At 43.1% G+C, this 24,955-nt stretch overlaps 1 protein-coding gene across 1 annotated transcript in view; it reads right to left on the bottom strand.

Annotated features, from left to right (window-relative positions):
• IQCA1L (IQ motif containing with AAA domain 1 like) overlaps positions 1 to 24,740 on the bottom strand; it is a 151,003-nt gene extending 126,263 nt beyond the window's left edge. The window contains exons 1-4 of the mRNA XM_033932752.1: positions 24,407 to 24,740; positions 17,965 to 18,292; positions 15,797 to 15,916; positions 12,319 to 12,507 (exon numbers count right to left, since the gene is read on the bottom strand). Coding sequence (XP_033788643.1) covers positions 12,319 to 12,507; positions 15,797 to 15,916; positions 17,965 to 18,292; positions 24,407 to 24,417 — 648 coding nt within the window. The 5' untranslated portion in view covers positions 24,418 to 24,740. The remainder of the gene's footprint in view (positions 1 to 12,318; positions 12,508 to 15,796; positions 15,917 to 17,964; positions 18,293 to 24,406) is intronic.
• Positions 24,741 to 24,955: the final 215 nt, after the last annotated feature.

Consider the following 24,955-nt stretch of genomic DNA (forward strand, 5'->3'; position numbering starts at 1 on the left):
TACATGACATAGGACATAAGTACATAAGCAGTGCCTCTGCTGGGTCAGATCAGAGGTCCATCCCGTCCAGCAGGCTGCTCACGCGGCGGCCCATCAGGTCAAGGACCTGCATAGTAATTCTCTATCAGTACCCCTCAATCCCCTTTTCCTTCAGGATATCATCCAATCCTCTATCTATACCCTTCAATCCCCTTATCCTTCAGAAATTTATCCAAACCCTTCTTGAAACCCTGTAGCGTACTCTGTCGTATCACACCCTCTGGAAGCGCATTCCAGGTGTCCACCACCCTCTGGGTGTAGAAGAACTTCCTAGTATTGATTCTGAATCTGTCCCCTCTTAACTTTTCCGAATGCCCCCTTATTCTTGTATTTTTTGAAATTTTGAAAAATCTGTTCTTCTCCACTTTCTCCATGCCCTTCATGATCTTGTAAGTCTCTATCATGTCCCCTCTAAGCCTCCGCTTCTTCAAGGAAAAGAGGCCCAGTTTCTCCAATCTTTCGGCATATGTTAGGTTTTCCATACCCTTTATCAGTCGCGTCGCTCTCCTCTGAACCCTCTCGAGTATAGCCATATCCTTCTTAAGGTACGGCAACCAGAATTGGACGCAGTATTCCAGATGCGGGCGCACTATTGCCTGATATAGCGGCAGGATAACTTTTGCCGTTCTGGTTGTAATACCCTTCTTGATTATACCTAGCATTCTGTTCGCCTTTTTTGAGGCCGCTGCGCACTGCGCCGACGGCTTCATTGATCTGTATACCATTACCCCTAAGTCTTTCTCAAGGTTACTCTCACCCATTACCAGCCCCCCCATCGTATAGCTGTACATTGGGTTTCTGTGTCCTACATGCAAGACTTTGCATTTCTCTACATTAAACTTCATCTGCCATTTATTCACCCACTCTCCCAGTTTGTTCAGGTCCCTTTGTAAATCTTCACAGTCCTCTTTGCTCCTAACCCCACTAAAGAGTTTCGTGTCGTCTGCGAATTGTCACTTGCCAGGGTCCCTGGAAGCTTGTGGAGGACCACCGACAGGCGGCAGCACGACGCTGGCATGGCTCCCAATATGGAAGACCTTACTGATGTCCCAATACTTTGGATTTCACTACAATAAACACCAGCGAAAGCCAATTCAAATCAAAAAAGGTCAAAGGTTTAATTTGTTAGAAAAAATAAAAAAAAAGGACAAAATAGGAAACCAAAAATAATACCAGGAAGCATTAACACTATCTTCCTTTTTGCTCCAAAGGAAAAAGATTTCTATCCTCCCAAAACAGTTCAATGGAAGAACAGAAGTTTTTGTATCAGGTAAGTTCATAGGAGTCCACAATAAGGTTCTATTAGCTTTCCCCAGCTCTGAACCATACATTCAACAAGAGAAAAACAAAAACTAGTCCCAAAAAGGAAAAGTCCTCAAGATTATTCTTGAGTCCTGGACTTTCAATCATACAGTCTTGTTTCTTCACCAGGCATTTATGTACTGCATTGCAAAACAAACTTCAAACATGAAAAGAAAGAAAATGCAGTTTTGCAGACTTTTGCTATTTCCAGCAATGGCACCTCTGCAGTCCTTTCCACTGTTGGGTAACAGAATTGCTGGTTCCCCTTTCTTAAATGGCTTTAACAAGCTCCTGCAGAATCCTACCCTAGCTTTTCGGGGATCCTACCCCAGTTCTGTAAGTCCCTTGAAGTTAAACAGGTAACAGGGAAACTGCTCCACAAGTCCAAAAGAAAAACGTCCTTCAGTTTCTCCTGGCTTTTGCACAGCTGGAGTGCAGCAGCATAATCAATGCTGAAAGCTGCTGCACCACTGCTCTCAGCTTGGTTTTGCTGTAGAACCAAAACTTTTTCACAAAAAAACAAAATAGTTTTCCAGCAAACAGTCTTCACAACTATATCCTTATAGAAACCAGTACTTCAGTCCTTAGTGAGAGACTGCCAAGTTCACATCCATGTCTTCCATGTTTTCAGCTTCAGGCATATTCCATTCAGCCGTGTCCATGTTTTCTGGAGCACCCAACTGCTCTGCTGACTCTTGAGCTATGGAATCCTTACACTCCATAGGCTCCTGAGCGAGGTCAGGCCTTTGCCTGGCCCGGAGAACCTTCTCTGCCAGGTCCTCATGTACAGCCTTTCTTACTGCCTGTGATAGCTGTTTAAGAGTGTTTGTGCCACTCCCTGTTCTAAGTGTCTGTGTTCCTAACTTTCGTGCTCTCTGGCTCCCCCCCCCAGGTTGCTGGGCAGAATGCAACTGGGAACCTGATTAAATCTCTTAAGGGAGCTGAGTCTTTTACTAGGACGTGGAGCTAATCTGAATTCTAGCTCCTGTTCAGGCTCAGATGGCTCAGGATCTCCTGCCTGATCACCCTCCGTCGGTCTCTGATTTTGGTCAAAGGATTTATTATCGGATTTCACTCTGACATGATCGTCTCTGGGAGCGGAAATGTCACAGAATTTTATAACTTTGCATTTTAGCCCTGTTTCTATGTCATTTATGAAAACATTAAACAGCAGTGGTCCGAGTACTGATCGCTGTGGGACACCACTCGTGACTCCTCTCCAGTCCAAGTAGTGGCCCTTCACTCCTACCCGCCAATCAGTTTTTGATCCATCTATGTACATCCCCTTCCACCCCATGGCTCTTTAGTTTCCTTAGCAGGCGTTCATGTGGTACTTTGTCGAAGGCTTTTTGGAAATCCAAGTATACAATGTCTAAGGGTCTCCTTCATCCATTTGCTTGTTTACTCCTTCGAAGAAGTGTAATAAGTTCGTTAGAAACATAGAAAGATGACGGCAGAAAAGGGCTATAGCCCATCAAGTCTGCCTACTCTACTGTTAGGCACAATCTTCCTTTGCTGAAGCCATGTTGGGTTGTGTTCATCAGTTTATTCCTTTCTAGATGCTCATCAATGCTGTCTTTTATCAGTGCTTCCACCATCTTCCCCGGGGCCGATGTCAGACTTACCGGTCGCCTCTCGAACCATTTTAAAGATGGGTGTAACATTTGCTATCTTCCAATCCTCTGGGATAGGTTACAAACCTGCTGCAGTAATTCCGCTATTTATTATTCTTTATTCTTATATACCGCCATACCCAGCGAGTTCTAGGCGGTTTACATCAATTAGCAAATGACCTGCATTGACCAGCAGATTTACAACAAAATCAAAGCAGATTTACGATAAATTACAGCGATTTACAGCGGTCTGCAATGAGGGGAAGATTTACAACAATTTAACAAAAATTGCAGCTTTGATCGAACTAGACAAGGGAAGTAGAGAGTGGGAAAAAAGGGAGGGTCTGGTGAAGGAGGAAGGGGGCAGGGGTGGGGCAAGTGTTATGTGGGGTGAAGGGAATATTAAGGGTCGTGTTTGCTGAATAGGTAAGTTTTTAGTAGTTTTCTGAAGGCAAGGTAAGTGGGGGCCTCGAGTATCATCTGAGCTAGCCATGGGTTCGACTTGGCTGCTTGGAAGACGAAAGTTCTATCGAGGAATCTTTTGAGAGGACAGTGTTTTGGCGAAGGGAAGGCGAACAGTTGAATTCTGTGTGATGTCCTGTTGTTGCAATAAAGGTTAAAGTGGGTATTTATGTAACTTGGAGAAGAACCGTTAACCGATTTGTAGCAGAAGCATGCAAATTTAAAAAGAACTCTAGATTCAAATGGTAGCCAGTGTAGTTGGTGGTAGAAAGGGGTGACATTCCACTTTTCCACTTTTAGCTCTTTCAATACCCTAGGGTGGATTCCGTCCAGCCCAGAGATTTGTCAGCTTATAATCTGTCTATCTGCTTGAGCACGTTCTCGAGGCTTACCTCCATGAATCTGAGAATCTCGGAGAGAGCGAGACCAGAAAGCTTTGAGCCTGACAAATGCTCAAAGCTCAGTCCAGCCCAGCACAGGGAAGAGGGAGGATCTCCGTCGCACCGTCCAGCCCAGCCCAGGTCAGAAGAGGGAGGTTCTTCGGCACCGACACCTCCTGTGCATTGGTGCTGGTGCCGATGCCCAATCGGGGTAAGCGATGTCGTTGCGGTGCTCGGGGGGGATGTAGGATCGCGGAGGGGATGCGAGCAGGGGGGGTGCCATATCGCTGGAGGGGATGCCGGATCGCGGGGGGGTGGCACTCGTAAACCGAGGTTTGAATGTTTAGAGCAAAATATAGACAAGAGATATAAATTCTCAAAACTGACACATTTTGATCACTAAATTGAAAATAAAATCATTTTTCCTACCTTTGTTTCTGGTGATTTCATGAGTCTCCTTCTGACTGTGCATCCAATTTTTCTTCCCTTCTTTCTGCCTCCTGCATATTTCCTCTCCTCCAGACCTCATTCCATTCCCCAACCAACATATCTCTCTTTCCCTCCATGAGTTCAACTTTTTCTTCCTCTCTTCCTGCCTCCTCCCTTTTCTTTCCCACTCCCTGCGCCCTTTCTTTCTTTCTGTCTTTCTTTCTCTCTCCCTGCCCCTTTCTTTCTCTCTCCCTGTCCCCTTTCTTTCTCTCTCCCTGCCCCCTTTCTTTCTTTCTCTCTCCCCCACCAGCCACCACCACCGATTTCTCCCTGCTTCCCTGACGCAGCAGGAGCATGCAGCGACTGCACAAGCCTTCTCCCCTTCCCCCGAAGTCAATTCTGATGTTGGAGAGGAAGTTCTGGGCCAACCAATCGCTGCCTGGCTGGCCCAGAACTTCCTCTCCGACGGGAAGGCTTCTGCAGTCTCTGCATGCACCTGGCCTGTTGCTGAGTCAGTGTCAGGAAGCAGGGAGATATCCCCGGCTTCGCGATCGACTCACATTGCCTTCGCAATCTATTAGTAGATTGCGATCGACCTTTTGGGCACCCCCTACTCTAGGGTATACATATTCAGGGTTTCAAGCCTCTCATCATATGTCTTCTGGCACAAACTTCCTACCATTTTCGTCGCCTTCCTCTGGACCACTTCTAGTCTTTTTATGTCCTTCTCCAGATATGGTCTCCAAAATTGAACACAATACTCCAAGTGGGGCCTCACCAACGACTTGTACAGGGACATCAACACCTTCTTTCTTCTACTGGTCATGCCTCTCTCTATACAACCTAGCATCCTTCTGGCAACAGCAACCGCCTTGTCACACTGTTTCTTCACCTTTAGATCTTCAGACACTATCACCCCAAGGTCCCTCTCCCCATCCGTGTATATCAGCCTCTCCCAGCACATATGGCCCCTTCTGATTTCTGATCCCTAACATTACTCTTGAATCTACCACCCCTCAACCTCAAATTATGTCCTCCTGGTTTTACCATTTTCCTTTCTCTGGAAAAGATTTTGTTCTATGTTAATACCTTTCAAGTATTTGAACGTCTGAATCATCTCTCCCCTGTCCCTTCTTTCCTCTGGTATACATATTCAGGGCTTCCAGTCTTTCCTCATACGTCTTGTGGCACAAGCCTCCTATCATTTTCGTCGCCTTCCTCTGGACTGCTTCAAGTCTTCTTACATCCTTTGCCAGATACAGTCTCCAAAACTGAACATAATACTCCAAGTAGGGCCTCACCAACGACCTGTACAGGGGTCAACACCTTCGTTCTTCTGGTTACGCCTCTCTTTATACAGCTCAGCATCCTTTTGGCAGCAGCCACCACCTTGTCGCACTGTTTTTTCACCTTTAGATCTTCGGACACTATCACCCCAAGGTTCCTTTCCCCCTCCATGCATATCAGCCTCTCACCTCCCAGCATATATGGTTCCTTCCGATTATTCATCCCCAAATGCATTACTCTGCATTTCTTTGCATTGAATTATGGTTGCCAGATATTAGACCATTCCTCTAACTTTTGCAGATCCTTTTTCATGTTTTCCACTCCCTCCTTGGTGTCTACTCTGTTACAAATCTTGATATCATCTGCAAAAAGTCAAACTTTTCCTTCTAACCCTTCAGCGATGTCACTCACAAACATATTGATCAGGATCAACCCCAGCACCAAATTCTGAGGGACTCCACTACTCACCTTTCCTTCCTCTGAGCGACTTCCATTAACCACCACCCTCTGGCATCTGACTGTCAACCAGTTTCTAATCCATTTCACCACTTTGAGTCCTAACTTCAGCCCATCAAGTTTGTTCAAGAGCCTCCTATAAGGAACTATGTCAAAGGCTTTGCTGAAATCTAAGTAAATTACATCTAGCATATGAAGGTGAAAGGGGACAGATTCAGAAGTAACTTTTTATGGAATGGGTGGTGAATGTTTGGAATGACCTCCTGGTTTTGGTTGTGGAGAAGAGAAATGTATCTGAATTCAAGGAGGCATAAGTTACATATATTGGAGTTACGTATATTGGAGCAACGTGATTGATAAAAGGTATGGAAAACCTTTCATATGCTGAAAGATTAGCGAAACTGGGGCTCTTTTCCCTGAAAAAGCGGAGGCTTAGAGGGGACATGATAGAGACTTACAAGATCATAAAGGGCATGGAGAAAGTGGAGAGGGACAGATTTTTCAAACTTCCGAAAACTACAAGAACAAGAGGGCATTTGGAAAAATTTAGAGGGGACAGATTTAGAACCAATGCTAGGAAGTTCTACTTCACTCAAAGGGTGGTGGATACCTGGAATGCACTTCCACAGGGTGTTATTGAGAAAGACATGGGGGAAACCACTGTTTGCCCTGTATTGGTAGCATGGAATATTGCTACACCTTAGGTTTTGGCTAGGTACTAGTGACCTGGATTGGCCACCGTGAGAACGGACTACTGGGCTTGATGGACCATTGGTTTGACCCAGTAAAGCTGTTCTTAAGATAATCATCTGTCAGTTAACCCCATAAAATCTAAAGCACTTCTTAGAAATACACAGATACCAACTGTATCAACAATCAAAATTTTTAGGGGTATTCATAGATATATAGACTCAACTTTCAATAGCAGATTTTAGCAATTGTCCAAAAAGTGCACATGATCCATTCACTTGCCTCACTTCTCGAGCCATCCTCACTTAACATTTTAATCCATACACTTGTCATTAATCACTTGGATTACTGCAATGCACTCTATCAAGGACTTAGTAACAAAGATCTTCGTCATTTACAATTAATACAAAACACATCACAGAATGTAAGAAATACGACCATGTCACGACACTCCTCAAATCAGCCCATTGGCTTCCAATAACTCACCACATCACCTACAAAATTCTTCTGTTAGTCTCTAAGATATGACAGACATGTTCCCCATCTTTCTTAGACTGCTTTCTGATCCCCTATGTTCCATCCTGGATACTTCATTCTCTCCAACAGAACCTCCTGGTAATACCATCTTCTCAACATATCATCTATGACACAATACGACACACTACATATTCTCAGTAACTGGAATACACTTTGTACTTTTCTCCAATTAGAAATCTCTTTAGATAAATTCAAAACACTTCTTAACACATTTCTGTTCTCTAACGCCAGTTCCAAAGAACTGATCCTTTCCCTAACTCACCTTAAATATAGAGGGCACCTCTATGAAAACTGCCTGTAAGCTATCTCCCTCTCAGTTATTATTCCCCTTTCTTTCTTACATAGAAACATAGTAAATGACAGCAGATAGATTAGTTAAAGGAGGAAGACAAAAAAAAGAATTACGAGACTGAAAGAAGGTACGAACCACTATATGGAGAGTGATGAGGAAAAAGCAAATGTGCTAAACAAATACTTCTGTTCGATATTCACAGAAGAAAAACATGGAGAAGGACCGCAATTGGTAAGCAAAGTTACACCTGAGAATGGAATGGATACTGCACCGTTCACAGAAGAAAGTGTTTATGAACAACTTGAAAAATTTAAGGTGGACAAAGCTATGGGACCAGACGGGATCCATCCCAGGATATTGAGGAAGTTCCGAGAGGTTCTGGCGGGTCCTCTTAAAGATCTCTTCAATAGATCTTTAAAGACGAGAGAGGTTCCGTGGCACTGGAGAAGAGCAGACGTGGTCCATCTTCACAAAAGTGGTTACAGAGATGAAGCGGGAAATTACAGACCTGTAAGCCTCACTTCAGTTATTGGAAAGACTAATTTAAAAACATTTATTTTCAAAGATGCTTTTGAGCAATAATTCTTAATCTTGAATTTATTAATAATGTAGTATTTGACCATGCATCTTAAATTCCTAACCTTGTGTTTTTACCTGACTATCTTTTCTATAATAATTTGTAGTTCAAATCCCCTTCGCCTTTTGTTCTTGTTTGTTAAGTTTGTATATAGTCTAGTTTATTTTAATGTTTATGTTTAAATAATGTATTACTTTTAATATTGTAATTTTTAATTGTTTTTTTTTATGTATGTTCATCGCTTTGAAGTATGATTAAGCGATTAATCAAAAATTTTAATAAACTTGAAACTTGAAAAATAATGGAAACGTTGCTGAAGGAAAGGATAGTGAAATTCTTAGAATCTAATGGATTACAAGATCTGAGGCAACATGGATTTATTAAATGTAAATCGTGCCAAACGAATCTGATTGAATTCTTTGACTGGGTGACCAGAGAATTGGATCAAGGACGTGCGCTACATGTAATTTACTTAGATTTAAGCAAAGCCTTTGATATGGTTTCTCATAGGAGACTCTTAAACAAACTCCGTGGGATGAAGTTAAGACCCAAAGTGGTGAACTTTATTAGAAACAGGTTGATGGACAGATGCCAGAGGGTAATGGTAAATGGAATTCACTCGTAGGAGGGTCAGTGAGTAGTGGAGTGCCTCAAGGCTTGGTGCTGGGACTGATTCTGTTCAATATGTTTGTGAGCGACATTGCTGAAGGGCTAGAAGGTAAGGTTAACCTTTTTGCGGATGATACCAAGATTTGTAACAGAGTGGACACTCCGGAGGAAGTAGAAAACATGAAAAAGGATCTGCAAAAGTTAGAACAATGGTTTAACATCTGGCAACTAAAATTCAATGCGAAGAAGTGCAGAGTGATGCATTTGTGGGTAGAAATCCGAGGGAACTGTATGTGCTGGGAGGTGAGAGGCTGATAAGCACAGATGGAGAGAGGGACCTTGGGGTGATTGTTTCTGAGGATCTAAAGTCATCTAAACAGTGTGATAAGATGGTGGCTGTAGCCAGAAGGATGCCAGGCTGTATAGAAAGAGGAGTAACCAGCAGAAGAAGGGAGGTTCTGATGCTCCTATATAGGTTGTTGATGAGGCCATATCTAACAAAGGATAAAAAAAAGACTTGAAGCGATCTAGATGAAGACAATGAAAATGGTAAGGGGTTTGAACCTGAAAAAATACGATTCGATATCAGCATTCATCAGGCAACTATACTGGTTACCCATCCCATCACGAATAAAATGTAAAACTTCATGCATCTTATACCAAATAATTCATGGAAACTCAGCAGCTCCACTCATCCAACTCTTCTCAAAGGCATGAACTACCTCCCACAGAACCCTTAACAGGATACTACTAAACCTTCCCTCAACAAAGAATCTCCAATACAAGCAGATTTTTCACTTCCTGCTTACCTTCCTAGGAGTGAAAACTTGGAATGACCTCATTGAAACAACCAGAACAGAACCCAACTATACCACATTCCGGAAAAACTGAAAACCAACCTCTTTGACACCTGAACTTCTCAGATCCTCCCCTGCACAAATATTCCCCCTTTTTCTCCTCCCCTTACTCTTCCCTTCCCTCTGCACTCCTCTCTTTTCTCTTTGTAAGTCACCTTGAGCCTGCCTAGGTATGTGTGACACAGAAATAGAAGATTAGATTAGATTAGATTAGAAGTATGAGAAGAGACTGGAAGACCTAAATATGTATACTCTGGAGGAGAGGAGGGACAGGGGAGATATGATAATGACGTTTAAATACTTGAAAGACATTAATATAGAACCAAAGATTTTGCCAGAGAAGAAAAAATGGTAAAACTAGAGGGCATAATTTGAGGTTACAAGAAGGAAGGAAGATTTAGGAGCAATGTTAGAAAATTCTTCTTCACGGAGAGGGTGGTAGATGCCTGGAATGCCCGCCTGAGAGAAGTGGTGGACAGGAAAACGGTGATGGAATTCAAAAAAGCATTGGATAAAAATAGAGGATGTCTAATTATAAAATGAAGGATGTAAAGTAAAGAACTAAGGCTGGTATTGGACAGACCTGCATAGTCTGTGTTCCATATATGGTGATTCGGTGTAGGATGGGCTGGGGTGGGCTTCAATGGGAACTCCACTAGTATGGAATATTAGGGTGTTACTGGTAGATATCCTGCAAACAATGGAATGGTTGGATGGGCTGGAGTGAGCTTGGACGGCAACTTCAGCACTTGGAATCTAGGACAATACGAGATTTTACAGTCTACGGCCCAGAAATATAGAAGAAGAGACAAGTTAATCTAATCATATATTTTATGGGCAGACTGGATGGACCGTTCAGGTTTTAATTTCCGTCATTTACTATGTCATTTCCTCTGTCTTGTAGTCCCTGGATTGGTACAATTTTGGAAACCCCCAAACGCAATGGGAGCAGTTACGGATGTTGTGGTCTGATCCCCACACAGTTGCAGCAGACACTGAACGTGTGAAAATTCAGGAAGGTTGATTTCTAACATAATAACATAGTAAATGACAGCAGATAAAGACCTGAATGGTCCATCCAGTGAGTTCATTAGTTAAACTCATTAAAAATACATGGTTAGATTAACTTGTCTCGTTTCTTTGATATTTCTGGACCATAGACTATAAAGTCTACCTGGTACTGTCATAGGTTCCAACTGCTGGAGTTGCCATCTGTCTGCATGTACTTCCCTTGAATCCGCTGGGAATATCCACTATGAGAAGCAGCAGATTGTTGAGGATGAACTCTGTTTTTGCTGTTGGATGAGGAAAAACTAAAAAGGTTAGGGCTCTTCAGCTTAGAAAAGAGACAGCTAAGGGGAGATATGATTGAAGTCTACAAAATCCTGAGTGTGATAGAACAGGTACAAGTGGATTGATTTTTCACTCTGTTAAAAATTACAAAGACTAGGGGACACTCGATGAAGTTACAGGGAAATACTTTTAAAACCAATAGGAGAAATTTTTTTTTCACTCAGAGAATAGTTAAGCTCTGGAACGCATTGCCAGAGGATGTGGTAAGAGCGGATAGCGTAGCTGGTTTTAAGAAAGGTTTGGACAAGTTCCTGGAGGAAAAGTCCAGGTCTGTTATTGAGAAAGACATGGGGGAAACCACTGTTTACCCTGGATCGGTAGCATAGAATGTTGCTACTCCTTGGGTTTTGGCCTGGATTGGCCACCGTGAGAACAGACTACTGGGCTTGATGGACCATTGGTCTGACCGAGTAAGGCTATTCTTATGTTCTAATTGTTGTGCCTAGTGGGAAGGGCAGCCAGGCTGATGGATGAAGTAAGAGGGGAAAGAAAAAGGAACAAACTTGGTCAGATTAGCTCTAACGGAGCTACAGGAGAGACAGGGGAGATATGATTCAGACGTTCAAATACTTGAAGGGTATTAACGTAGAACAAAATCTTTTCCAGAGAAAGGAAAATGGTAAAACCAGAGGACATCATTTGAGGTTGAGGGGTGGTAGATTCAAGAGCAATGTTAGGAAATTCTACTTTACAGAGAGGGTGGTGGATGCCTGGAATGCGTTCCCAAGAGAGGTGGTGGAGAAGAAATCAGTGACTGAGTTCAAAGAAGCGTGGGATGAACACAGAGGATCTAGAATCAGAAAATATTATTAAATATTGAACTAAGGCCAGTACTGGACAGACTTGCCCGGTCTGTGTCAGTATATGGCTGTTTGGGGGAAGATGGGGTGGAGAGGGCTTCAATGGCTGAGAGGGTGTAGATGGACTGGAGTAGGTTTTGATGGAGATTTAGGCAGTTGGAACCCAAGCACAGTACTAGGTAGAGCTAGGTAAGAAGAAAACAATTTTAAAAATTTAAATTGAATCAGGTTGGGCAGACTGGATGGACCATTCGAGTCTTTATCTGCCGTCATCTACTATGTTACTATGTTTACTATGTTACTATGTTAGTAATAAAGAAAGATGTATATGCATTAACGTGGGCAGAGAGAGCATGGAGGGGTCAAGTGAAGTGGCACAGGAAGTCCCACACTCTCAGAAAATGCTTCTCATTTAATGACATCAACCACTACTGGGGCTGATTTCATCCCGATTGAAAATTACTCAGTACAGTAGCATTTTGGACAGGTAGAGAAGGGGAGAATGGTATTAGATATTACTCCTGATTGTGGGACAGTGTTATCTATAGAGGTGAGAGGCTGGTGAAAGGGGAAGTGGATTTGGGAGGGAAGTCCTTGTGTCTGAGCCCCCATGAATCTTTTTGGTGCCTTCTTACCTTCTGAATCATTATGCTTGCCCTCTCTCTTATAACATCAGTGATGATGACGCCTTTGGATTTCCTCTTGCGTTTTTCATCCTCCTGGAGTTCACGCATTAATTTGGACCTCAGTCGTCCTTGCCGGCCTCTCTCTGCAATCTGAATCAATCGTACCGCTTCTTCCTGGGACATTGTCCTAGATGAGATCTGGAAATGCAAGACAGAGACTCGGATGAGAAGGCAGTTAACTAAGTTCTGGTGCATAATTTGAGACTGATAATTTTCAAATTAGTTAAACGTAGTTGCACGTAGGAGAAATGCTCCCTGTCTGGGGCTTATTTGGGGTGGGATTGTGTCTTTCATGTCAGTGTGCATCGTTTCATGTTGTACCGTCTTAGTTTCCAAGGGGGAAGCACACACAATGACCTTTCCCACTCAAAATTAGGGATAAGTACAAGATCTAGGATAAGTCCTAAAGATCAGTTCCTTCCCCCACTGAACCATTGGATCACCAGGGAATTTAGGAAGGCCTGAAGGGGAGGCTATCCTGACTGGGGGGGGGGTATAGACCTTGCTGGAGGGGTGGGAAAGGGTTCTGGGCCTCGCTGGGCTGAGATAGGGACTGGGGCAGTGGGGGAAGGGGAGGAATCGGAGGGGCATCAGCTGGAATCCACATGTGTTCCGCACTGCCCCCTCCAAGCTGAGAAAGAGTCCTCCACCTACACTCCTGCCAGTAGGGGGTGCTGTTTCACTATTACAGATGTTTCTGGAATCCAGTGGATTACAGGACCTGAGGCAATATGGATTCACTAGAGGCAGGTCTTGTGGGGAAGGTGTGGTTCACTGGTAGAGCTTCTGCCTCAGCACCCAGAGGTTGTGAGATCAAATCCTGGGGCCTCTGGGCAAGTCATTTAATGCTCCAGTGCCCACCGCTTTGAAATGTCAAAAGGCGGTATACAAGGCCCCTTTCCCCTTCCTCTATGGGCAGTCAAAAATGGTATCAGTACTGCTGGCTTTGAGAAGAATAAATGCTCATACATTTGTTTAAATGTCGCTCTTGGCTCTGTGTACTTTCACGAGTCATGCACACGTGAGAAGAAAATGCTCATTGCAGCCAGGGAAATCGGGCTTTTCCTCTGGTGTTTTAAATTAGCCTTCGGGACAGTAAGGGAATTTTTCAAGTACCTTTCCTATTTCTAATCTTAATGTATATTTTCTGTAAACCGCTTAGAACCTAACGGATGTAGCGGTATATAAGAAATAAATTACATTACATTACAATGTAAAAGTTGCCTTTTATACACACCCGGTCTCACACAGAGGCCAATCCAAGTCACAAGTACCTGGCAAAAACCCACACATGTTTGACCGGTGCATGTAAAAACAGGCTATGCAGTGATAATGCTAACTTTGCTCCAGCCACTCACTTAGGGAATCCACAGTAGCACGCCAGGGGCAGAGGGATTTCCCCCATATTATATGGTTAAGAATAAGCCACCCAGCTAGACTGATAACTGGAACATCAAGATATGAGCATATTACTCCATATCTCCAACAATTGCATTGGCTGCCAGTTGTATTTAGAATTCAATACAATACAATCACGGTATGTTATGTCACCAATTTCGATATGGTTCGATCACTGCGCTCTGAAAGTTTGTCATTGCTGAAAACGAAGGCTAATCCTAAATATGTGGAAACGAATGCCCTCTCCAGAACAGACCCTAGGTCCATCAAGTCCGGCGATCCGCACACACGGAGGCCCACATATCACTCTAAGCTTCTCATAAGAGACGTGCATCTAGCTTAACCTTACCTATGTCACCTTCCGCCACGCATAAGGAGATGTACATCTAACTTACCCTTAAACCCTGGAATGACTTCTACATGTGCAGGAGTTAAGTTGTGGAATAGCCTTAGTGGTCAAATTCGAAAATGTAGAGACAGGAACTCAATCAGGAAAATGTTAAACATACAACTATTTGTAGATGCATTTTTTTCAGCAATTTGGCCTTATGTAAGGATTGAATCTGTTTGGTTTTGTTCCTATCTTGTTCTGATTTTTATAATATTTTATGTATGTAACTTTTTGTAAACCGTTTTGGAAAAAACGGTATAGAAATTTTATTAAGTTTTCTATACCTATGTTCTTCAACCTTTTGACACCTATGGACCGGTGAAAATAAAATAATTATTTTGTTGACCGGCACCAATCCGCGGACTGGCAGTTGAGAACACTGGGTTAAATCGTTCCCATCGCCACTGAATCTCCGCCCCCATAATAGTACTAATTGTAACACCATTTTTTCCATTCATTTTTCATAAATACACAATATAATCGTATTAACAACACATAATGGTTAACCACAAAATTAAAATACACAAAGTACACTGTATGCTTCTCAACATTCATTTCTACCAGTACACCGATAACCCCATGCAAATACGGGACCAAAAACTAAAAGTACAAACCCTAAGGTGCAAGACTCTGCAAGCAGTACAACCCCAGAGGAAAAGAAAGAAATGCATTTCTTCCTGAACAGACAAATCAATCACTAAATAAAAAAAATAAAAGCATTCCCCCTACCGTTGTTGTCTCTCTCCCTCCATGTTGTGCCTTGCCTTCTGATCTGCCCCCCGGTGTTATCTTCGGGCCGGTCCATGGTGCGATCAATGTGGCGTCTTCGGGCTGGCTCCCTGAGTACTGCATTGCACAAAGCTGTGGGCAGCGGCTCCTGCACCTCATCTAGAAGCCTTCCCTCTGACATTGCGACATCAGAGAAAAAGTTTCCGTTTCAGGCACAGCCGCGCGTAGGAGCCTTTTTCTACAGCTTTGTGCCCTGCAGCACTCAGGGAGCCGGCCCGAAGATACATTGATCGCACCGTGGACCAGTAGCTGAAGAACGCTGTCTTGCGGACCGGCGGTTGAAGAACATTGTTCTATACCATTCTCCCAGGGGAACTCAGAACAGATGACATGAATTTATTCAAGTACTCAAGCATTTTTCCCCGTCTGTCCCGGTGGGTTCACAATCTATCGAATATACTTAGGGCAATGGGGGGATTAAGTGACTTGCCCAGGGTCACAAGAAGCTTTAACCACTGCACCACTCTAGAAATCAAAATGTAGTAAAAGTGAGCCAAATCTAGGACAATGAAGCCATTGTGACATCACTGATGAGGTTGGCTCTTATTGGTGGAATGAGGCATTATGACATCACAATACCAGCTCTGGTTATCAGAGGCAGAAACTTTTCACACTCCCCAGGGGAGCTCAGAACGGTTTACATGAATTTTCTCAGGTATTCAAGCATTTGTCCCAGTGGGCTCACAATCTATCTAATGGACCTGGGGCATTGCGAGGATTAAGTGACTTGCCTAGGATAAGAAGGAGCAGGTGGGTTTGAACCCACAACCTCACGGGGCCACAACCACTGCGCCACACTCTCCCCAAACCCATCACTGCAGTCTCTGGCTGTAGGAAAAGAGGTCTTACTTGTGTCGGTGGCTTCTTTTGGGCCATCAGGAGCAGCTCTGCCAACATCTGCCGTCGCTCCTCTAAATCTTGCTCCCGTTCCTGGAGAAAGTATTTGGGGACTGGAACCTCCAGGTCGTGCTGCAGGAGGAGAAAAGAGCTTTCATTATCATAACCTCTTCTGCTGTGCCTTAGTGGAGACGATCCTATCGCCCCGACTAAGTCTGTTTATCTTTCGATTTACTGGCTTTACATACTGTCCATTACAACGAGTTTAAGAGCGGCTTACACTAAATTGTTTAATAAACTATACAACTACGCAATCTAAAGAGAAAAAACCTACTCAGTCTCTTCACCTGGGCAGACATTTAGGCCCATATTCTAAAAATGGCAGCTTAAGTTAGGCCCCTAGCAGCACCTGCATTGCGCCAACGGAGGCAGTTCACCACGCCTAATGCCACTGTGGGCGTGGCTAATGTTGGAAGTGATGTTAGACGTCATAAAGCATCTCCATAGGAGTGATTCATGTGGAAGGTAGGCCTTGAAATCCCTGACCTACATTTCGGGGCCTGGGGTTACCAGATGTCCAGATTTAGCCAGACATGTTCTCTTTTTAGGGGTCTGTCCAGGTGTCCAGACAATTTCCTGGACTGGAGGGAGTTTGTCCAAGTTTTGGCAGAAAACGTCGACAGCAGAAGGATTAGGTTAGGTTAGGTTTTTTTTTTTTTTAATATACCGCCTATCAAGGTTATCTAAGCGGTTTTACAATCAGGTACTAAAGCATTTTCCCTCTCTGTCCAGGTGGGCTCACAATCTAGCTAACGTACCTGGGGCTATGGAGGACTGAGTGACTTGCCCAGGGTCACAAGGAGCAGCACGGGGTTTGAACCCACAACCCCAGGGTGATGAGGCTGTAGCTCCAACCACTGCACCACACACTCCTCAATCACATCGCTAACACTGCCGGCTGCCCAAAGTTTTTACATCGCAGCAGGGGAGACTCACAAAAGCCATACCTGACTCCAGGGAGGTTTGCACTGGAGAAAGAAAGGCTGGCTAGGGAGGTGGGGGGCTTTAGGGGCAAGATTAATGGGAGGCAGGAAAGATCTGCAGAGTACAAACATCCAATGGCATAGTGAGGGCGAGAGGCACCTGCACAGTGTTCACAGAAGAGGAAATAAGGTCATGATAACGCTCCGAGTACACATAAAATCACACTTTCTATAGCAGAGGAAGTGTCTTTGTGAGGTACGAGTTACACAAGGTCCAGCTGGCTACAGAAGAGAAATTGATTGCATGATCATCATTTTGGGAATATGGATGAGAGATTGATTCCACTAACTACAGAAGAAGCAACTGGACATCTCACTGAGAATGGCTGGGTTTTATGTTTCTTTTACTCTTTTTCAAAAGTCAGAAAAGTCTCTCTCCCCTTCTGACCTATGACTGAGTTGCATAGAAACATAGAGTATGATGGCAGAAAATGGCCGGCGGCCCAAGTCTGCCCACTCCAGAACCCTCCCTCAACAAGCCTGCCTACTCAAGAGTCCCCACTCCCATGAGAATCTATCTTACAACTTAAGCATAACTCTATAGAGACCCCACTTGTTTGTCCCATTGTCTCTTGAAGTCGAGCATGCTACTGGCCTCGACCACCTGGCATCTCCACAATTCTAGTTTGGTGAACAGGTTTAATTTCTGTAAACCTGGGGGTTCCTTCTCCTTCATGTGACAGGAGATTTTCTTCCTTCCCTGTTGAGAGATGGATAGAGATTTCTTTCACTCCTACTTGGCCGGTTTGGAGATTGCTGTTCTTTGCTCTGTTTAGACCTGGTGACTTTCTCTCTCCTTCTTACTGCAAGCCTAGGAGTTTATTTCACCTCTCTCCTACCAAAATTAAGGTTCTCCTTCCCTTCTTTAGAGCTAGAGCTGTTTCTCCATAGCCCCAGGTGTATCTACAGTATCTCAAGCACATGCAATTAATTATCAGGGAAGGGTATTTCATTCTCCTCTGTCCATACACTAAAGATCTCTTTCAGGATCTTCTTATATTATTTATTCAATTTTCTATACCGTTCTTTCAGGAGAGCTCAGAACAATTAACATGAATTTATTCAGGTACTCGCAATCTGTCTAATATACCTGAGCAATGGGGATTAAGTGACTTAGGCGCATTTCCAAATACTTACTGGGGTTAGTTTAAAGTCTTGAACCACATCATCTATATACTGATACTCTGAGAATTCTGCTTGCACCATCTCATTTTTCAGTTCCATCAGACGCCCCATCACGCCATCCAGAACCTGACGGACCACACGGCGCTTCTGCGGATGCACCATCTGGTCATAGGTGGTTTCCAGCTTCTGGAAGGTCTGCAGATAGCGCACATACAGAGAGGCAATCATCTGCAGGAACACCTTCCTATCCTTCTCCGGGCGTGCGGTCATTTGTGGCATTTCGTCAGCAAAGAGCTCTTTCAGGGCTTGATGGGATTCAACCCACATCTGAGCATAGTAACTGTCAAGAGATTGGATGAACAACAGAATTAGGAAAGAGACACACACAAGAGATCATCTCATAACAGGGTGGCTACATGAATCTTCAAAGACGCCTACATTCCATTCAAACAGACAGACACACTCTTGCAATATCATCATTGTACATTGACAATTCCTTACACACCATCTTGCACACTCAGAGCATTACAAGACTCGTAGACTAGTCATACCTTTGGTTAAGAGAGCAAAATGGAAGGCTATGAGATCTTTTTCCTTGTTAATGGAATCAACTTCCTAGCCAGATATGTTTAGAACTCAATTTTAAAGCTTTTAAACCCCTTTTTTCCCCTACAAGCTTTTGGGGAAGACATTCAACAAGTGAATCATATTTACTAAGCTCCTATCTAAGAGGTACGAGGCCTGAGACACAATGAATCTGAATCTTGTTGAGAATGTAATGGATGAAGGAACTGAATGAATGGTTTAGGTCTTTCCTGTGTTTTTATGTCAAGTTCTTTTCTTTATATATATTATTTTAATCGCATTGTAAATCATTTAGAATTGTTGTATGCTTTAGTGGTATATCAAGTTTTAATTGCATAAACATGTGACCCGCCAAGGTACGTTGTAATGACAAGCCCATGTACTTCCAGGCTGGGTCGTGCTAGGTCTTGACCCCAAACATGGCATGCATGATCCCATATTGCGACCCAGAGTTTGGAAAGACCTAACATTTACACACAAGCATGTCTGGTCTTATCAGTGCAATAAAGTAGGTTAAATGCTGCTCTCACTTCTTTTCAATGCTACTGTTACTTCCTGCCCTATTGTGTGACCAATGCATTGTGGGTAAAATTGTGGGTAAAAACGTTCCCACTGCCGCCCATGCTTATGTGAGTGCAGTGTCTTAACTCCTAATGGTCATTCTTTTGCATGTAATCTCTTCTTTCTTCTCAGTCAATCTTGAATCTTTACATTACATTACATTGGTGTCTTCTAGGGAAATTACAAGGTTGATATATATAGTACGCGTCGGGATCTGGGAAGGGTTGATACGGTTTGGTTTGATCATTTGACAAATTTCTTGAATGGTATAGTTTTCAGGTCTCTCCTGAATGTTTTGAAGTTGGGCGTCGTGGTCAGATTTGAGAAGTGGCGGTCTAGTCTCGCTGCTCCGTCATATATTTTTATGCTTTGCATGCCTTTGATTAGGGGGTGGGTGAAGTGTGCTTGAGTTCTCCTTGGTCTGGATGTGTTTTTCTTGATTAGGCGGTTGTTCAGATAGCTTGGTCCATTTCCATTTAGGGCTTTAAATTGTATGCGTGCTTGTAGTGGGAGCCAATGTGAGTCTTGGAAAGCGGAGGTAATGTGGTCGTATTTTTTCAGCGATTATTATCAGTCTAAGGGATGTATTTTGGACTGCTTGTAATTGTTTTAGCATGTTGGCGGGGCAAATGTTACAGTAGTCCAGGAGTCCTAGGATTAGCTCTTGTACTATGAGTTTGAATTGAATATCTTTATCTCTCTCATGTCATTTCCCCCATTGCTCTTACATCCCCTGGCAAATGCATGTGACACTCTCCCTCCAATCAAGAGCTGCTCTCAGTGACTGAGTGACCTTCACTGTGACCTAGTCTGAGGATGTGACTCTGTTGTTCTTCTCTCCTTGCCCTCTAGCTTTCTGGGTTATTCCTCTGGCCCCGCCATTGCTCAGGAAGGCAAATGCTCCATCTTGTCTCATTTGATCTCTCCCTCCATCTCCTTTTTTACCCATTTAAATAAATTAATCTCATGCGCTTAATTTCTTCGATCAAATATCTCCACCCTTGCAATAAACAACTGTTTCATCAAAACTTCATTTTCACTTCCCAGCAAAAGTGATTTCTAGTTTGAATCCTCTTCCCTGGGGCAGCAAGCTTCTGATTTCAACTAGGCACTGTATATTTTTTCTTGTAAATGAACAGTTGAAATGAAGAAAACACAAAGTCTTGAGCATGTTGAGGTTCAGGATCTGATCAATATTGCAGGTGAAAGTTTTATGAGACCAGAAACATAGCCATCCAGCCTTATAGGAGCTCTTTTCTGTACATAAAACACGCTTATCTTCATCCCATAACTAAGTCAACATCACACTTGGAAAATCATGCTGATGTATCCTTCCTACTGCAGGTCAAGCTTTGTGAACTGCATTACGCCAATATCAAAATATGCCAAACAATATGGCGTTAGTTATAGATTTCTGTCCTTTACCCGCTGCATCTTAATTAAAAAAAAAAAAAAAAAAAGTCTGTTCCAATTATGGAATAATTTAACACTAACAACTAAATGTAAGTCCTCTGAAGAATATCCTTGTGCAAATTATTTCTGTGATAAAGTGGCTACATTTCCATCTTGTCCTATATAGAGAGGTTCTTTTCCATTTACGACACTGCTTTGAACTTGTCCTTTACTTAAGCTCATTCACTTTATAGAAATGCTGCTATTCTTTGGATTTTTGCCAGGTACTTGGGACCTGGTTTGGCCACCATGAAGATGGGATTCTGGGCTAGATGGACCATTGGTCTGACCCATTCAGGCTATTCTTATGCTTATGTCCTTTTCATTCCAGGTTACTAGAATCTGGAGCGGCCTTCCTCTTTCATTAACAATGCCACTGCCTTATTTTATTTTGGGAAATATTTGAAGTCACCTATTTGAAAAGTGTTTGCTTTTCTAGATTTTGATTGAATGTATAGGTTTAGCCTATGTAATTCAGCATAAACTCTGTTGGTTTGCTGGATATTAGCCGTCTCAGACCCTAGAGGACTTAGCGAGCTATATATTTAGGCCTTGGAGGAGGCAATAATCCAGTGGTCTCAAACTTGCGGCCAGCCAGGTACTATTTTGAGGCCCTCAGTATGTTTATCATAATCATAAAAGTAAAATAAAACAGTTTCTTGATCATATGTCTCTTTAGCTATAAATGACAATATTATTATTATTAAGACTTAGTCAAAAGGAAAGATTTATAACCTATAAAGAGTTTTACCTCATGCAAAATTGTCATTTCTTTAATAAGGCCCTTCAAGTACCTACAAATCCAAAATGTGGCCCTGCAAAGGGTTGGAGTTTGAGACCACTGCAATAATCTGACCCTATTTTGGTAAACCTTGAGGGTAGATTTTACGCATGGGGTTTCCTGTAGTGATAGAAGCAAAACTGTTTTCTCTGGTTAGGCCGAACCAAAACTTACCCACACAAATGTGTGCCTTTCAGATACAAAAACATGCACGTAGGCCTGGATTTTATAAATGGTGTTGCAATCAGCAGCCTCCCACGATTGTGTGTCAATCATGCCACAGCGCTGTCTATAGAATCGCAGCCCCTTCTCAGATAGGCACCAGAAATGGAGGCTAAAGTTTTCAAGGTCTATATTTCCGGCGCCTTATTTGCGATGCCTATCGATATGTAAGGGTACTTCCATCGTTAGCCTTGCCTATTTCACCCTTACGCTCTAGTAGGTACCTCTGTAGTTGCAATTCTGGCGCTGTTTGTGGAGGTGCCAGGTTTCTTTTTTTTTTTGGGGGGTGGGGGGGAGATTTTAATTGCTTGTAAATGATGCGATCAATTATCCGACACCTAACATTACCCACCTGAAAATTAGGCGTGATTAAGGACGTAGAATAAGTGTGGTAGACTTAGACATCACTATGTTTGAGGTAGGCACTATTTACAGAATCAGGCCTTTAGTTTGCCTTATTTGAAGCCACAAATGTACCTAGCTCGTGAGATAACCACTACCCTAGGAACATGTCCAAAAGGATATACATTGTGGAATTTTAACCCATACAAAGGGCATCTCTCCCCCCTCTAAGATCTGGAGCTAAGAGCACATGGCTCTGATGGAATATTGAATGAAATTTCTTAACAAACTGAACTTACTGAACTCTTCAGCTCCTCCATTCAAAGGATTTACATTCTTAACGTTGGCCGCTATGATGGCCTCTTTGATAATTCACTAGGACTGAGCACCCAAATTGTAGACTCAAAAATTTCACCAAACTCCTAGATTAAGCAGCATGAAAATGAGTGTAACGGGGTGGATTTAGGATGAGGGAAAAGTTAGGCACTTAGCACTAATTCTCAGCACTAGGGTCAGAAATCCAAGCAGTCCAAAATTTAAATTAACATGAGTTTTCGGCTGAAAACTTGGGCTCCGAAGGGCCCCTTATCCAAAGGCAAGGTAGCAAGTCTCATCCGGCAAATGTGACACAACTCATTTAATTCCTACGGGCTGAATCGCATTTGCTGCACCGGGACGCGCTACCATGGATTGCATTGGCTTTATTGTTCTTGATATACTGCTATGACTTAAGTATTAAACAGTGAACAATTTACAAATACAATTACAATAGCACTCAAGGGTACAAGAATAAAATAAATCAAACAGGAAGAAAGAGCAGGACAACCAGGATTACTAGGTACTTGGGACCTGGATTGGCCACTGTTGGAAACAGGATACTTTGGCTTGATGGACCTTTGGTCTGTCCCAATACATCAATTCTTATGTTCTTATCTGAGCCAAGTATAGGACAATGAAGCCATTGTGATATCACTGATGAGGTTGGCTCTTAGGCATTGGTGGAATGAGGCGTTATGACATCACAATCTCAGCTCTGGCATGTTGCTACTCTTTGGGTTTTTGCCAGGTACTTGGGACCTGGGTTGGCCATTGTTAGAAACAGGAGCCTGGGCTTGATGGACCTTCACTCTGTCCCCGTATGGCAATTCTTATGTTCTTTAGGGTCAAGCGAACTGAAACTGGTCTTTTTGAGACGAGTGCAGAGACATCAAGTCTTTTTAAAAGGGTCCCTGAATGAGCTATGTCGCATTTGCTGTGCAGGACTCATACTGTGGCTTTATAAAAAGGGGCTGAAAAATAGGGAACAAACTTAGGCACTTAAATAAGGAATCTAAGTTTAAGAGCTTCATTTGATTCCTAAAGCACCCTAATAAGGTTATCAAGTGGATCCAAATTCACCCACCAGAATTGATCCTGTCCTGGGTTTACCCCCATTGTAGTCTTGAGTTTCTGAGAACATAAGAATTGCCATGAGTATCCCGTCTCCAATTGTGGCCAATCCAGGTCACAAGATCCCAAGGAGAAAATCAGAGTTTATGCTGCTTATTCTAGGAATAAGCAGTGGATTTCCCCAAGCCATCTCAATTTCACTATTCCACTCAGTATTTTCTAGATCTCCTGAGCCGTCTCTTCTCCAAGCTGAAAAGCCGTAGACGCTATAGCTTGTCCTCATAGGGAAGTTGCCCCTCTCTGTACCTTTTCTAATTCTGCTATATCTTGTTTGAGTTATGGTGACCAGAACTGCACACAGTATTTGAGGTGCGGCTGTACCATAGAGCAATACAAGGGCATTATAACATTTTCATCTTTCCTGGTTATTCCTAATCTTCTATTTGCTTTCTTATCCACTGCCGCATTTATTGCACTGAGGATTTCAATGTATCCTTAGTGACGACACCTAGTTGTAATGGGCAAATCTGAAGTGGCTTAATTATGAGAATAGTATAACTAGTGCTTAAATTAACAGGGCCCCTAACCCATAAAAATACCCACACATACATTAAGAATTGCACAAAACCCTGCAAAAATAACAAATATACACTTAGCCTAGAGAGCGCAGAATTGCCATAATCAAGTTGCAGGACCCAAACAGCTACAGCCCACCTGCTAAAGAGCAACCTAGCCAAGAACCCCAATATGCTCTGAGACCCTCGCCCAGACTAGAAATAGAAAGATGCTAACCAAAGATCAGAGATTCACGTCCCAAAAGTAACAGAGAGAATCAGAGGATAAATAGAAACAGAAATGGAAAGAGATCAGAGAATGAGCAGGAAAAACTCTGTACAATATAGTCCTGGGGAAAAGCAAAGCCTGTTGGTAAGAAATTTGAGCTGGCAAGAGCAATACAGAGAAAGAGCTTGGAACTGTCCTCTCAAGAACCCTGTTGTTTTGGTTTTTTTTGGGGGGGGTCAGGCTTTGCAACATTCTCTTCTTTAATTTTGTCTTTCTTTAGAAGCAGATCTACAAATCGTGCTGCCATAAAAGTTTCTGTCTGTAATTTTGGAGTCTCACCGGTGCGACATCTTTGGGACGTGTCACCACTCTTGTTCTGGCCTTCTCTTCTCTTCCTTCTCAGAGATGTCTCATTCTGGCATCTCTCTCAGATGTCTGTCTGTAGCTATCAGAAGCAGTCTTTGACTCTGTCTCTCTCTTTGTCCCTCCACCTCTTGTCTGCCCTTAGTAGGCTCACAGGGTCCTTGTGATCTCTGCCTTTCAATACCCTCCTTTGTTTGTCCTTCTGTCCTCTCAGGTTCCTGAACTCTGGACTTCCCCCTGTTTGTCCCTCTCTACTCTCCTGTCTCTGTCTCTTTTCTCAGGTCCTTGCAGCCTGGACTCTCCCCCTTTCTGTCCGTCCTCTCAGTCCCTCCACTCTGGACTCTCCCCCTCCTCCTGCCTCCACGTGGCACTGTGTATCATCTCCATGGACACCGCAGACCCGCCCCTTCTGTTGCTATAGAAGCAACCACAGACTGTCAGTGACTTTCTATGCATAAATTATTCATTGCCTGGGATTTACTATTCATGAGGCAAACCTGTCCCCAGGTGTAAAGACACCAAAGC

The sequence above is a fragment of the Geotrypetes seraphini genome, chromosome 2, assembly GCF_902459505.1.
Source record: "Geotrypetes seraphini chromosome 2, aGeoSer1.1, whole genome shotgun sequence".
Lineage (NCBI taxonomy): Eukaryota > Metazoa > Chordata > Amphibia > Gymnophiona > Dermophiidae > Geotrypetes > Geotrypetes seraphini.